The 13,338-nt window shown below is 54.7% G+C and overlaps 1 protein-coding gene across 10 annotated transcripts in view; it reads left to right on the forward strand.

Moving 5' to 3' along the window:
* EXOC6B (exocyst complex component 6B) overlaps nucleotides 1-13,338 on the forward strand; it is a 152,329-nt gene that overhangs the window by 17,633 nt on the left and 121,358 nt on the right. For all 10 annotated transcript variants that reach the window (XM_060682315.2, XM_060682317.2, XM_060682316.2 and 7 more), the window contains exons 2-6: nucleotides 4,340-4,505; nucleotides 4,916-4,963; nucleotides 6,416-6,506; nucleotides 6,593-6,638; nucleotides 7,890-8,094. In XM_060682315.2, coding sequence (XP_060538298.2) covers nucleotides 4,340-4,505; nucleotides 4,916-4,963; nucleotides 6,416-6,506; nucleotides 6,593-6,638; nucleotides 7,890-8,094 — 556 coding nt within the window. The remainder of the gene's footprint in view (nucleotides 1-4,339; nucleotides 4,506-4,915; nucleotides 4,964-6,415; nucleotides 6,507-6,592; nucleotides 6,639-7,889; nucleotides 8,095-13,338) is intronic.

The following is a 13,338-nucleotide window of genomic DNA, read 5'->3' on the forward strand; positions in this document are numbered from 1 at the left end:
CCGGCCCAGGGGCCATCGTTTCAGGACCCCTGATTTAGTGCAATATAAAAAAATGCAAATATTTTTTCTGTGGACCACCAACATTTTCATTGAGCACCAGTTGGTGACCTCTGTTGTATATGATGTTTTTGTTTTAACTTTAAGAGTAAAAGGTTACTATATACCGTAATTGTACTTGTACTGAAGACAGCTGGGTGTCAGTCCTCTCCTTTTTTGTCAGTTTTTAATCCCCCCCCATTTTTTATTGCCTCTCCCCAAATTTTTCCCTTTTTGTTATTCTGCATTTTATATTTTTTTGAAATTGAAAACAGTGGATTTTAAAAGAACGGAAAGCAGAAAAGTGTGAAGGAGACTGCAGTGAGTCTGACTCTCATTAAAGCCCCACACTTTCCCCATCCAAGCCCTGTCCAGCCCCACCCTTTCCGGAGTCTATCTGTGGGGAGTTAGTTGAGGGGTCTCTCCCACCGAGGGGGCCAAAGGTAATCTGCCTAGAAGGTATCCTAAGGATGGTTCAGCCCCCCTTCCTCCTCCTCCTCCTCCTCCTCCTCCTCCTCCTCTGGAGTTGCCTTTATCTCTCCCGCTCGGGGTCTGTCCTGGCTTCTTCCCATCCGCCGCCACGACACATGGTGCCAATCAACTGTCCTTCCAGCTTGAAAGGCCGCTGCGACAGGAGGAATTGCTTGCTGACGCATCACTTCTGTTCTTCCCAGAGAATTGTTCCCACCCTGCGCTCCGAATGTGTTGCTGGTGGCCATCCTTGTCTCTCTCCATCCTTGTCCCAGCGGGGAGTGGGGGGGGAGCCGCTTGGGCCTGGCCTTCCCTCCGGGTCCCCCGTGGCAGCCTTTGGGGCTGGCCAGAGCTGTAGCATGGCCACCTCTCCCCTCTCCCCCAGACCCCTAATTTTTCTTCCTGGGTTCTAGGTGAGCAAAGTCCTTTGTCCCTGCGAAGAGCTTCCCTGCTGCTTCAGGGGAATTCTGGCTCTTCCTTTCGATGCCCCCGGATTCCCTGCTGTCAGGGGTGTGTGTGTGTGTGTGTGTGTGTGTGTGTGTGTGTGAGAGAGAGAGGGAGGGGGGGAAGGAGAGACCCCCCTCAAGGACGATGATTAAGGCAAGGGGATGGCCTTGAGAAAGGCTGGTCTTCTTGGGGACCTCTGAGGAACATCTAGCAGCATTTTGTGAAAACCCTACTCTGGCCATCAAAGTTTGGGAGGTGCTCTTGGTTGTGATTCTTGGGGAGCTCTTAAGCCCTTGGCTTCCTTTTTCAGTGGGTGGTTGGATGCTGGCTGGCTCTTGTCATTTTCCTCAGAAAATCAGGGCATAATTTTTTTGACTCCTTTGTTCAACGGAATCTATCTCTTTTTTAACACTTCTGTGGAGAACAAATCACATTTTAGGTCATATTTGTGCAGAAATATCGAACGTTCAGAAGGGCTCACAAATTTTTAAGCATCACTGCAAGTTCTGAGACTGGTTTCTCTTTCCACTGGCAAAAGAGTACGATGCGGGGCCTGCCCCGAGGTCAGCGGTTAGCCAGGGTTAAGCAGAACGCCCTCCGAAACGGAGGCACTGAAGCTCCTGTTTCCTAAATCTGGTGTTTTGGACCGTCCTGGGCTGTTCTGGGCAGATGGAAGGCCTGTGTTTCCTTCCTTCTTTTCCAGCAATGGACAGCGGGGCCAGGACCCGGCCGGTGGTCTGCAGGACTCGGGAACCGTTTGGGGAACAGGTGGAAAGTTGCCTTGACTCCAGCTGCAAGGAGGGCGGATCCAGTCCTTCCAATAAAGGAGAACATTTGCTACTCAGGGATGAAACGAGGGTGCTCTCCGAGCTTGGTAGCTTCCTTGCAGACGTTTCATGACCCAACTAGGTAACATCATCAGCGCTAGAAGTATACAAACAGAAAGCAATCCCCCTCCCTTCTAGCGCTGATGATGTTACCTAGTTGGGTCATGAAACGTCTGCAAGGAAGCTACCAAGCTCAGAGAGCACCCAGAGTAGAGGGACTGCCAGGGTGCAAGAGAACTTCATGGCCACCTGAGGGGCCACTGCAGTTTGGGACCCACCTTTGATCTCGGGGGCCCCTTTGGCTTGCGCCTCGCCAGGCTGCCCAGCGCAGGCGCTCCGGAGGCTCCTCAGCAGCAGCAGCAGGAGAGGCGCTGAGTTTATGCTCGGAGCCACCTGGATCCAGACTTTTCCTGACCTTTTCCAGAGCACGTTGCAAAAAATGTGCCTTTGTGTGGGAACCAGGAGTTCATTCTTTCTGCTGCTTTATTTTTAACTTCCCTAATAAGGAAGCCTTCATGGCCTTGACACTTAATGGAAAGAAAATGTCAGAGGATGAAAAGAATGCCTTTGCGCCCTTAGCCCTTCAAGTGTCATCTGGGCTTTCGTTCCGCTTCTTAATCAAACCCAGAGCAGGAGGCCTTCCCGGGCCCCAGAAAGTCATTGCCATGCCCGGATCGCGGGTTCCTCCCTCGGAACTCCTGAAATGGACCCCACTCCGTTCCCATCCCTCCGCCCCACCTCCAGATGGTGGAATCTGGGGCCGCCCCCAAGCACCCCTCGAACGGGGGATGGATTCCCAGGAGGATTTTGCCTTTGCAACCCCCTGGGTGCCTGCCTGAAGACTGAAGCCCGTTTCACACCCAGCAGCCCTGGCACTAACCTTTCCGTGCCCTTCCCTGGGCAGCCTGCGATTTTCTGCCCCTCTCTGGCCGGGCAAGGGTGAGGGGGCCGCTCTTTAAAACCAGGATAGGCCTCCCGTGCTCAACAAGGCAGCTTGGCTGCAACACCCGGCTGGATACGCTTGTGGCTCATGGCAGATGGTTTTATTTCGCATAATTCTGTTTTGTTCCCTCTTATGGAGGAGGAACTTCATAATACTGGCTTTAAAATAATCCAGAAAGTCTTTGGCAGAAAGGAACAGGAACGGGAGGGGGGAAGGAGCTATGGGGGTGCCTTTCCAGACACGGTCTGTAAAAACACAGGCCGGCTCTTCCATTGGTTTCCCAATTCGGTCTGGGGGCACGAGAGGCCCAGGGGCCTGCGGGACCATCCTGGGGACGAAAGCCCAGCCCCTTCTGAATTGCGCCCGCTTCCCTGCCAGATCGCCCAGGTGCAGCTTTCTCTAACTGGGACCCAGCTGGGGAGTGGGATTCGCCTCCCAGAATGCAATGCATCCCCGTGATTTTTCTTAGCGTAAAATCTGGGTAGCCAAACAAGCTTTTATCCCAGTGTATCGAATAAGCCGCCTTCTGATTAAGGCCAGTTTGTTGGAAGCCGCTTGTGGAATCGGCCCTAGTAGCCGACTGGGCGGCTGGAGGGGGCCAAGACCATTTTGGCCCTTGCCCTGTATTTGGCATTGGGCCTTTTTAAGTTTATTGGGGGCAGAAATGAACACGGTTTAAAATCTCTCTGACCCGGCTCCTTTGGAGGGAGACAATGCAGGTCGGCCTCGACTTAAGGACAGTTCATTCGGCGACCCTTCTAAGTTACCAGGGCACTGAAAAAAGTGACTTAGGACTGTTTTTCACAGTCGTGACTGTTGCAGCCTCCCCAAGACGCTTGGCAACTGGCTCGTCTGTATGTCCTGGGGTCACGTGACCCCCTTTTGATGACCTTAATGACAAGCAAAGCCCATGTGGCTTGCAATGGGGAAGCCAGGTTCACTTCCCAACCGGGTTACTAACTTATCAACTGCAGTGACTTACTTCACCATTGTGGCAAGGAAGGTCGTAAAATGGGGTGAAACTCAATTTTGGGCTCAGTTGTGGTGATACGTTAAGGGCTACCAGTACTGTGGCCCCTGTATCTTGGGCGACGCTCCTGAAGAGAGGGAAAAGAGAGGGCCTGGTTTAAGGCTGCCAGTGCCAACCGGGCCTTTTTAAAAATCTCTTGCCGTGCCACCTGCCATGCAGAAATGTCTCTAGACTAACCTCAATTTATGGCCTCCTCCTTGGCTCTTGGTTCCACTTCTTGCCGCTATTGGCTCAGGGATAAAGGGGAAACTGAGTCGCTCACATTTGCTGAGTAAACCAAGCAGCCGGCAGTTGACTCTTCACTGGGATTACAGTGAGACCTCAGGTTCATGAGCCTCCTTGTAGCAGACCTTCAACACAAGTCTTTGGATGTCCTCCCCCCCCCCCCCCCCCCAAATTGCAGACAGGTCTGTTGCCTCTGAAGGAGAATGGCTGGCTGGGGAATTCTGGGACTTGAAGTCCACAGGTCTTAAAGCTGCCAAGTTGGGAGTTCCCCGGGTTACTTGATGATTCTGTGTCTTACGTGAACTCAGAGAACAGGTGAATTCAGGGTTTCGGCTGCCTAACGCATCCCACTTTATCCAGGTCTGTCTATGATGGGGCAGAACATGGGCGCTTCATGGAGAAGCTGGACGCTCGCATCCGGAACCACGACCGGGAGATCGAGAAGATGTGCAACTTCCATTACCAGGGCTTTGTGGACTCGATCACGGAGTTCCTGAAGGTCCGGGCAGAGGCCCAGAAGCTCAAGGTAAGGGATAGGGGGTCAGCCGGCGGGGGGGGGGCAAGTGGCACAGAGCACCTTGGAGGCCAGAGGAGCCCGAATTAGTCGCCTGGGGGAAGGCCAGGGAGGGACCGGGGGTGCAACCCTGCATGGGATGCAGCAGCCGAGACTCCAGGGGGGGGGAAGGGGACGGTTTCTGAGGGCCACCCTCCACTTTAGCGCTGGTGGGGCTGAGAAGATGGCCAAGCAGCCCTTGAAGAGGCTCAGGAATTCTGGGAGTTGAAAGTCCACAAGTCCTAAAGGGGCCATCGTTGCCCACCTCGGATCTACATCATCCATCCACCCAATTTGTGCACCCAGCAACTCTCTCTGTGTGTGTGTGTCTCACTTCATGGGCTAAAAATAACTCTTAAAAACGCCATGCCTTCCTTTTACAGAATCAAGTCACGGATACGAATCGGAAACTGCAGCTGGAAAGCAAGCAAGTAAGGAAGCCTCGGCTCCTCTCTTCGAAGCCTTTGCGGCAATTTTATTTACAGGCTGTCCTCAGCTTATTACAACAGCAGCCGGGACCAGCATTTCTGTCACAGTACGAAGCCGTGGCCATTCGCCCTTTTCCTCCTGCAGAAGGCCTGCCCTGCAGTTTGCCAGGCAGCTGCTCCCCAGGCTGCTCGTGCCATTCCTTCTCCACATGGCCTGTCCTGTCCTGTCCTTGCGATGCTTTGGGAAGCCCCTGAGATCTTCCTTCGGTCTCACGAGGACAGGCACGCTCCATGGAGGACTGCCGGCCTTCCCTTCTCACAACGCTTACAAAGACCTCGGGGGGGGGGGGGAGGTTCTGAAGCTTCGTGAGAACAAGGCATTCGGTTTGGAGAATGGTGCAAAGGATGTTGGGAAGAAGGCCAGGTGCAGCCAGCAGCCCCTCACAGGCGGAAGGACCAGGACCAGGACCAGGGGGTGCCTCGGCAGCAGCAGAGGAAAACATCAGGGGCACCCGGGGCAACCAGGTCACTAGTGGGGGCTTGAGGCGGTACTTCTCAGTGGCAGGAGTGGCATCAGGGCTGCTTGAAGGCCTGTGCTACTGCCAAGGACCCTGGGCCCCCGGCCCCAGTCCTGCCACTGCTGAGGGCCCCTGGGTGGAGCGCCACATAGGAGAGGCTGGGGGGAGAGGGGAGTTGAAGGACCCCTGCCGTCCTGAGTGTGGGTGGGCCTGAATTTTGACCACGTCACCGTGGGGGCTCTGCAACAACAGCAATTTTGGGCATGGGTCTATCCCCATCCCTCTGTTTCTAACCTCCTTGGAGGCTTTTCTGCTCCCCCTCAGAGGGCTCCTGGGTACCTCTCTTTGGCCTCCAACCCAGCTCGGCCCTCGGGCCCTCCTTCCCTCAGGCCTGAAAGGAAGCTGCCGTGGAGGAAGGTTTTCAGTGTCCTCGGCAGCGTTTGAGCCTCTTGTCCTTCACAAAGCTGCACCCATGTTGGCAGAGCTGTGTAAAGAGGAGAATGTTGGAGGTGGAGCGTAGAGTCCGAGGGCTGGAAGGGGCCTGAAATGCTCGAGGGAGTGTATGGATCAGGCGAGGGGTGTGTGAATCCGCCTGTCCAGTCTGTCCTTAGCAAGGGCCTGGGTCTTAGCAGCTGAGTCCTGGCCCATCCGGTTCCTTGCCCCTTTGGCCTGCCTGGACACTACCCGCAGTTGGTCCCTGCGCTCGCTTTGGGCTCTCAGCCAGCCCCTCCGCAGACTTGGGGAAAGGGAGCCGAAGGTCAGGATTCCAAGTCATAGGGTTGGCAATCCCGGTGTCAGTCCTGGTCTGCCCGGGCAGCAGGAAGACTCAGGGAAGGTGGGGGTGGGGGTGGGGGGTCCGCAGTGACCATGTCCAAGCCAACCAGGGTTGGCCCCGAGGCTGCCGGCGACGATAAAGCCCCTCTCTTCTCTCTTGCAGCTGGTGGGCGCCATGGAGGAGCTGAGGCAATGCCGGCTGCAGCAGTGGAACATCTCTGCCACGGTGGATAAACTCAGCCAGTGCCTTCCCGGTGAGAGCCCTGCAGAGGAGGACGGGGGCGCCTGGGGCCGCCCGTGTCTTCCTGACCTCTCTGTGTGTTTCCGTTCCTTCTGCTAGTTCTGGAGATGGAGAGCAAGTTAAGGGAGCAGATGAAGTCCAAAAGGTAGGCGTTCCTGGGCGGCCCTGTGATTCAGCCGGGGTCCAAGGAAGGTTCTGGAGGCTGGGCTAGGTTAACCGTGGAGCCATGGTGGCACAGTGGCTAGAATGCAGCATTGCAGGGCTAACTGCCCACTGCCAGGAGTTCGATCCTGACCGGCTCCAGGTTGACTCCTTCCGAGGTGGGTGAAATGAGGAGCCAGAGGGTTGGGGGGGGTGGAAAGAGGCTGACTCTGCGAAAGGCCTTAGAAAGGGCTATCGAGCCCTGTGAAGCGGCATAGAAGCCTCCGTCCACGGCATTTGGGGCTCCCTGGGCTTCACAGCCTCCCTGGCGTTCGTTTTGTGGCTCTGCTCTGCCTCTCCCTCCCTCCACTGACTGTCCTGCCCTTTTCGCTTGTTCTCCTTTTGGAGATTCTGTCCAGATTGCAGCTTTTATTGCTCTATGTTTTTGCACCCATTTTTACCTTTTGTGATCCGTTGGAAAAATGCAGCCCTTTCTCTATTTCTCTATTTCTCTGTCCTCCTTCCTCCTTCCTCCCTGCCTCCTGATCCTTTGAGTCTGAGGAGCAGCCGCCCCTTAATACGCAAGAGGAGGAGGGGGGGGGGACACGACAGACTCCTTTTTACAGGGAGTCCTTGACTTACAACAGTTCGTTGGTGACCATTTGAAGTTACACTGGCACTGAAAAAAGTGACTTACAACCGTTTTTCACACTTATGACCGTTGCAGCATCCCCGTGGTCACATGATTGGAATTCAGATGCTTGGCAAGAAGTTCCTATTATGACGGTTGCAGTGAAGGTCACGTGATCCCCTTTGAGACCTTCTGACTGGCAAAGTCTGTGGGGAAGCCAGATTCATTTTACAACTCTGTTACTAACTTAACAACCAAGGTGGTTGACTTAACAACTGTGGCAAGAAAGCTCACTTAACAACAGAAATGTTTTGCTTAATTGTGGTCATAAGTCAAGGACTACCTGTAGTACCTGCTTTGTCATCGTCTTACCAGTGGTGAGACAGTGAGGGCTGGTAAAATCCACTCCCCCCTCGCAGAGTGATTTAAAGAGAAGAGAAAAACTTCAGGGGGTTCCTGGTGTCCCAAAGAGCCTGGGAGCCCTGAGGGCTTGTGGGTGAAGCGAGTCACCTGACCTGCTTCTGAGCAAGGCCCTTCCTTCCTTCCTTCCTTCCTTCCTTCCTTCCTTCCTTCCTTCCTTCCTTCCTTCCTTCCTTCCTTCCTTCCTTCCTTCCTTCCTTCCAGGCATTATCCCGCCCTGAAGACCTTGGAGCACCTGGAGCGGATGTGCCTGCCCCAAGTCAGCCATTACCACTTCTGCAAGATCATGGTAGAGAACATCCCAAAATTGCGTGAGGAAATCAAGGACGTCTCCATGTCTGACCTGAAAGACTTCCTGGAGAGCATCCGCAAACACTCGGACAAGATTGGGGAGACGGCCATGAAGCAGGTGAGCAGCCAGGTGGGCAGAGAGTCACCCTGCCCTTGCCTTGTCCCAGGCCTTTCCCAGTGCTCAGGCAGCCGGCCTGAAGCGTCAGCCGCTGAGGACCTGGCCTGCCTGCCCGTGTCTTGGGCCTTGCTCAGATGCCCCTGGCCAGCCACGGTGGGATGCAGAAGGCTGGACCGGATGGCCTCAGGGATCTCCCTCTGGGGCTGGGAGGACACCCTCATAGCCTTGAACGCTGGGAAACGCAGGTCTGGTTTCTGTCTCCTGGCTTCGGAACATGATTTGTTTATTTTATTTATGAAAACTTACTGGCTGCCCATCTTACCTCAAGGTAACTCTGGGCAGCTTGCAATCATAAAGCGATAAAAACAGCATGAACTAAAAGTGGAGCAGCTTTCATTTCTGACTCCTCTCCCGAAGGGACTGCCAGGCGAAACCTTTTCTTTGCTGCTGCTGGTGATGGCAGGGGCTTAGTATGTTGCTTTAGTCGTTTTTCCTTATGTATACGTACTCATCGCTCGAGTCTCGTTCGCGGTAAAAACAGTTACGTAACGTACAGAAAACGCGCCAGAAGCACTAAGGCAAGGAGTGAGATAAGAAAAAAGAAGACGGGGACACTCCTTACCGTAGCCCTCCGTGCCGTCCTCATCTTGCCATTCATTTAGGCTTCTTTCATCTCCTTGCTCTGCTTTGTGTCTTCTGCCTTCTCTTCTGTGTTCTCTGGAAATGGGTTACTTGCATAACCAGGTTTAGCATCTCGGGTGACTCAGGCTTCTGCCTTTAGAAGATAACCAGCTTAAGTTGCTGTGAGCAGAGTGGAATTTAGATGACAGCCAAGAGATGTCGCCCTGTGCTGCTCTGGAAAAGTTGTTGGTGTGACATTTTGCTCTCCTGCGATGCTTCCCTCGTTTGCTTTGCCCGGGGAGAGGAAAGAAGGATTGGATTGAATGGGAGATGCTCTGGGCTCAGGGCAGGAAGGTTGCTCCTCTCCACACCCGGAGGCTGAGAAAGGCCAACCGTGGTCTGTTAAAAGGGGGGGGGGGGAAGGATGGTGGTCTTAATCTGCAGGGAGTTTAAAGTGAGGGGAGTCAGCTGCTTTGAACAGCTTCCCTCTTTAGGAAAGGACGAGGCTTCTCCTGCACGGCCCTCTCTGGGCAGCTCCAGCCACAGTGGCCGGAACAGGGCTCCCCAACCCTTCAGAAGCGCTCCATACAAGCGGTGGGCGAGGGGGCGCTGCCCGCACCAGTGGAGCTTCATGTGTGTGCATGAGTGCCCGCTGGTCATGTAAACGGAGCTGCACGCATGAGCGCTTGCTGCTGACACGGAACCATTTCCTCCCTCCCCCACCCCCTGGCCGTTTGGGGACCCCATATGAATGTGGGTCAGGAGGAGGGGAAGGGGAGAATATTGGGGGACTGTGGGGGTTGTGGGGAGGCAGCCCCCTTTAAGCCTGCGGAGCTGGGGAAGGCACCCAGTGGAATCCACAGGAGAAGATGGAGCTGCCCCACCCCACTTTGAGGCTCTGGGTCTGTGTGGCGTGTGGACGCGTGTGTGTGTGTGTGTGTGTTTCTTGGAAAGAGCTTCCCTCCCACCGTATACGTGGGCTGCATTCAGTCGCAGGGAGGGTGTCCCAGGAAGGTCCCTGGCAGTCGAAGGGGGCAGTTACACCAGGTTGCAGTGCACGGAGGGAGAAGTGGCAGCCGCCTCCTCCGGTCCGTCCCCCCGGTTGTCATCAGACGAAGGGACCCGACCGGCCCTCCCTGTCAGCGGCAGCCCTGGTGGTCCTTAAGCTCCCTCTAAACCAATAAAGGAGGGGGGGGCACTTGGAGGCCTCGGGTTGGAACTCGGCTTCATTGAAACCATCCAGATCTACCTGATGTGAGCAGTTAAGAAGCCGGGGTTGTTTACAGAAATGCTGGGCTGTTGGCAAAGGCAGGGAGCCTATTTCTGGAGAGGTTGCAGTCCTCTCCTCCTGGGAAGCACTGACGGCTTTCGCTTGCCTGCTGGTGCCCGGCTGGCGGGGAGCGTCTCTCTTCACGGCAAAGGCAGCAGCCCTGGCCCAGCTCAGGCTGTTCGCCCATCCCGGCCCTCTTTGCCTTCTGGGGTCTCCCATTAGCCATTTGGGCCACTGAGGAATTGGCTGAACAAGCCTCTAAGCACCCATTGCCCTCAGGAGGCTTTCTCTCTCCCTGGCCTGGAGCAGCCCAAGCGAAGGGAGGGCCCCACTGCCCTTCTTTGGCTGGCTCTTGGAGCAGTGCAGCATGGGCCAAGACATCCTTCCCTCCCTCCCTCCCTCCCTTCCTTCCCCCAACAACTCTGGGCTTGGCTGCTATAAGTGAGTCTTATTTCCTCTGCTTTTGACCCCCCCCTGGCCATTCTTTTCTCAGGTGCCCCCTCTCTTTCCTTTTTATCAATGGAGGCCGGGGCTTTTGCCTTGGGCCATGGACTCTGTTCATTATGCTGCTCTTTGCGGCTAGGTCAGAGGTGGGGGATTCCTGACTTGCCCCCCCTCCTCCCCCCAGCAGGCAGGTAATAAAAAGCAGGGCCCTCTAATCCTTTCCTTCCCAAGAGAAGGCTGCACACACGCAGGGCCTTCTCCCAGGGCGACACCGTCTCTTCCACCCATCCCCTGAAGCTGCCTGGGAAGCCCCCTTGGGCTGCCGATGGGGCTTTCTCCTCTCTGGATTGACCTTGGCTTGATTAACCCTGCCCAGCTGACCTTTTTCCTTCTTTTGGCTTCAGGCCTTGCTCTTCAGCTCTTGATGGGTGTGAAAGGGAAGAGCAAGGAGGCGAGCATCCTTTCTGATGTTGATGGCGGTTCATTCAGGGTCTTTAAACAGAGTCTTCCGGCGGAGGATAATAACTGGAAAGTAAAAATCAATCTTTGCTGGGAGCGCAAAAAGAAATCTGCCTGTCCTTCCAGAATGGAAGAGGCCACAGAAATGCCAGGCTCCCCTTTGCTGCCCCCCCTCCTCCCACCGCTCAGCTGCCCACGGTTCTCTCCGCTCTCCCCTCCTCTCTTCCCTGCTCAGGAAATTCCTCCTGCTTCTTAGGGGAGCCTTTCTGGGTCTATGGGTGACGCTCCTGGGAAGAGGGTCCAAATTCCGTCCTTAGATATTGTAACTCAGGCTTTTGAGCCCTTCTTCACCTCTAAACGTCCCCCGAGGCCCACTGCAGCCGGCCTGGGAGGCTCTGGCCCTCCAGATCTCTTGCCACCCTAAAGCTCCCCAGGCCCCTCTGCCTTCCTCTGGGGTTGACTCTGTTGCGCTGATACTTTGGGTTGGTCTTTGCAAATCATCGCCTGCAAGTTGCCCTGCCCAGGCCAGAGGTCCCGTTTCCCCACCTCTCCGTCAATCAGAGCCAGCGTCTCAGTCGGCCGCATGCAACTGCACGGGGCCTGTGGAATTCCTCTGACGGCTGAACTGCACGGGCTCTGCTCCCCCCTCGCTCTGTTTATCCCCAGCTGCTTTGGGCCAAGAGTTTTCGAGGGTCTTTCCTTTTTAGCGGCCTCATCTGTGTCAGGGAAAAAAATGGAAATCTTGCTTGATCTGGACAGGGGGGGAAAAAAAGGAGAGTGATCTTGTGCAGGCCCTCCAGAAGAATTTGCCTAGGATGGGGAGAGAGGCAGTTTCTCCTGTTCTGGATGGAACGTTTCCTGCAGAAACGCTCCATGGCTGCCCTCCTTGCCATGGGGTCACCCCGTTCCGGCTGCTGTTGGCACCAGTCGAGGGCCGACGGAGGGTTAGGCGGCCTTTGCTGACTCTCTGCCGGCTGCACAGAAGGAGGAGGGGGGAGGGGGGGAACAGGCCATTTCACGCCCTACTTGGACTCCGTTCTTCACGTCTTGTTGAAATAACATTTATTCCTTTCCTGTATCTGCTGCCCATCTCACAGTCCGGCGACTGTTTTCCTCTGGGACCCAGTATGTGAGCCCACAAAACACTTCTCAACAGGTCGTTATTTCTGCCTTAGTTGTTGGGAGAAAGGAAACTGGAATGTAATTTAGGAATTAAAAAATATTTAAACAATAGCAGTGACGGACCCCCAAAGGGTCTGAGACGCATTGATGGGTTTGCTCAGCCAAACAGGGTGGCCTGGGCTTTGCCGTTGGGCTCGGACTGGAGCTTTTAGGCTTTTAAGGCTTTTAACAGGCGTCCCAGAAGAGACTGGGCAGCCGTTAGTCCGGACTGGGATTGAGCAGGGGGTTGGACTAGAAGACCTCCGAGGCCCCTTCCAATTCTGTTATCCTGTTATGTTTCTGCCACGATGCACTTGAATTTGTAGTTTTGCTTTGGGTTGTGTTTGGTGTGAGATTTCTCCAAAGGACAAAGGCAAGATTTCTCACTTCCTCTTCCTAGAGACACCCACCCCCTTTTCCTCCACGAGGTTCGGAACTTCCCTCCTTTTCCCTTCTGAACCCCCTGTGCTTGTTCCCTGCTTTCCTAATACTTCGTCCTTCCTCAGAGCAGCTCCGAAACTTTGTTTGCTTGGGCTCCTCAAGACGCCCCCGACAGCTAAAAGCTTCCATTGGAGAGGAACCTTTGTGGCTCAGGTTGAACTGGGGGGTCCTTGGGGCTTTCAGGGACGGGTGGTTTCCTTACAGATGTTTCATGGCCCAAACTAGGGAATATCATCAGGGTACTTCAAGGGAGGAGGGGTTTGCTCAGGTTTTTGGGAAAAGTTCCATCTCTCCTTCTCGTCGCACATCCCATTGATGCTGATCCTTGTCCAGAGTAGTCTAATTAGGAGGGATGTTAGAAAGAAACTAAGAGCAAACCCTTCTCCCTTCTACCGTAGCACTGATGATGTTATCTAGTTGGCTAATGAAATATCTGCAAGAAAACAATTGGGCTCAGAGGGTACCAAGGATCCCACAGTCTTTCTCCTTTCTTCCTCCTCCTCCTCCCTCTTCCTCCTCTTCCCCCTTCCTCTCCTCCTCCTCCCTTGTTCCTCTCCTCCTCCCTCTTCCTCCTCTTCCTTCTCCTCCCACCTCCTCCTACGCCTCTCCACCAACCCCACTCCCTTTCAGCACTGACGATGGTACCTAGTTGGGTAATGAAATGTCTGCAAGAAAACCACCAGCTCAGAGAGCCCCAGGGACCCCTTATTTAAAAGGTTCTCCCCTGTTGTCTTCTTCAACTGAATGTGCAGTTTTCCATGTCTGCGTTCCTGATGCGGTCGATCCAAAGTCCCTCTGCTTGGCCCCTTTGCATTGCCACATCGGGCTAGCCAGTGCTGACCAATGGC

The sequence above is a fragment of the Pantherophis guttatus genome, chromosome 8, assembly GCF_059756535.1.
Source record: "Pantherophis guttatus breed Tessera chromosome 8, ASM5975653v1, whole genome shotgun sequence".
Taxonomy (NCBI): domain Eukaryota; kingdom Metazoa; phylum Chordata; class Lepidosauria; order Squamata; family Colubridae; genus Pantherophis; species Pantherophis guttatus.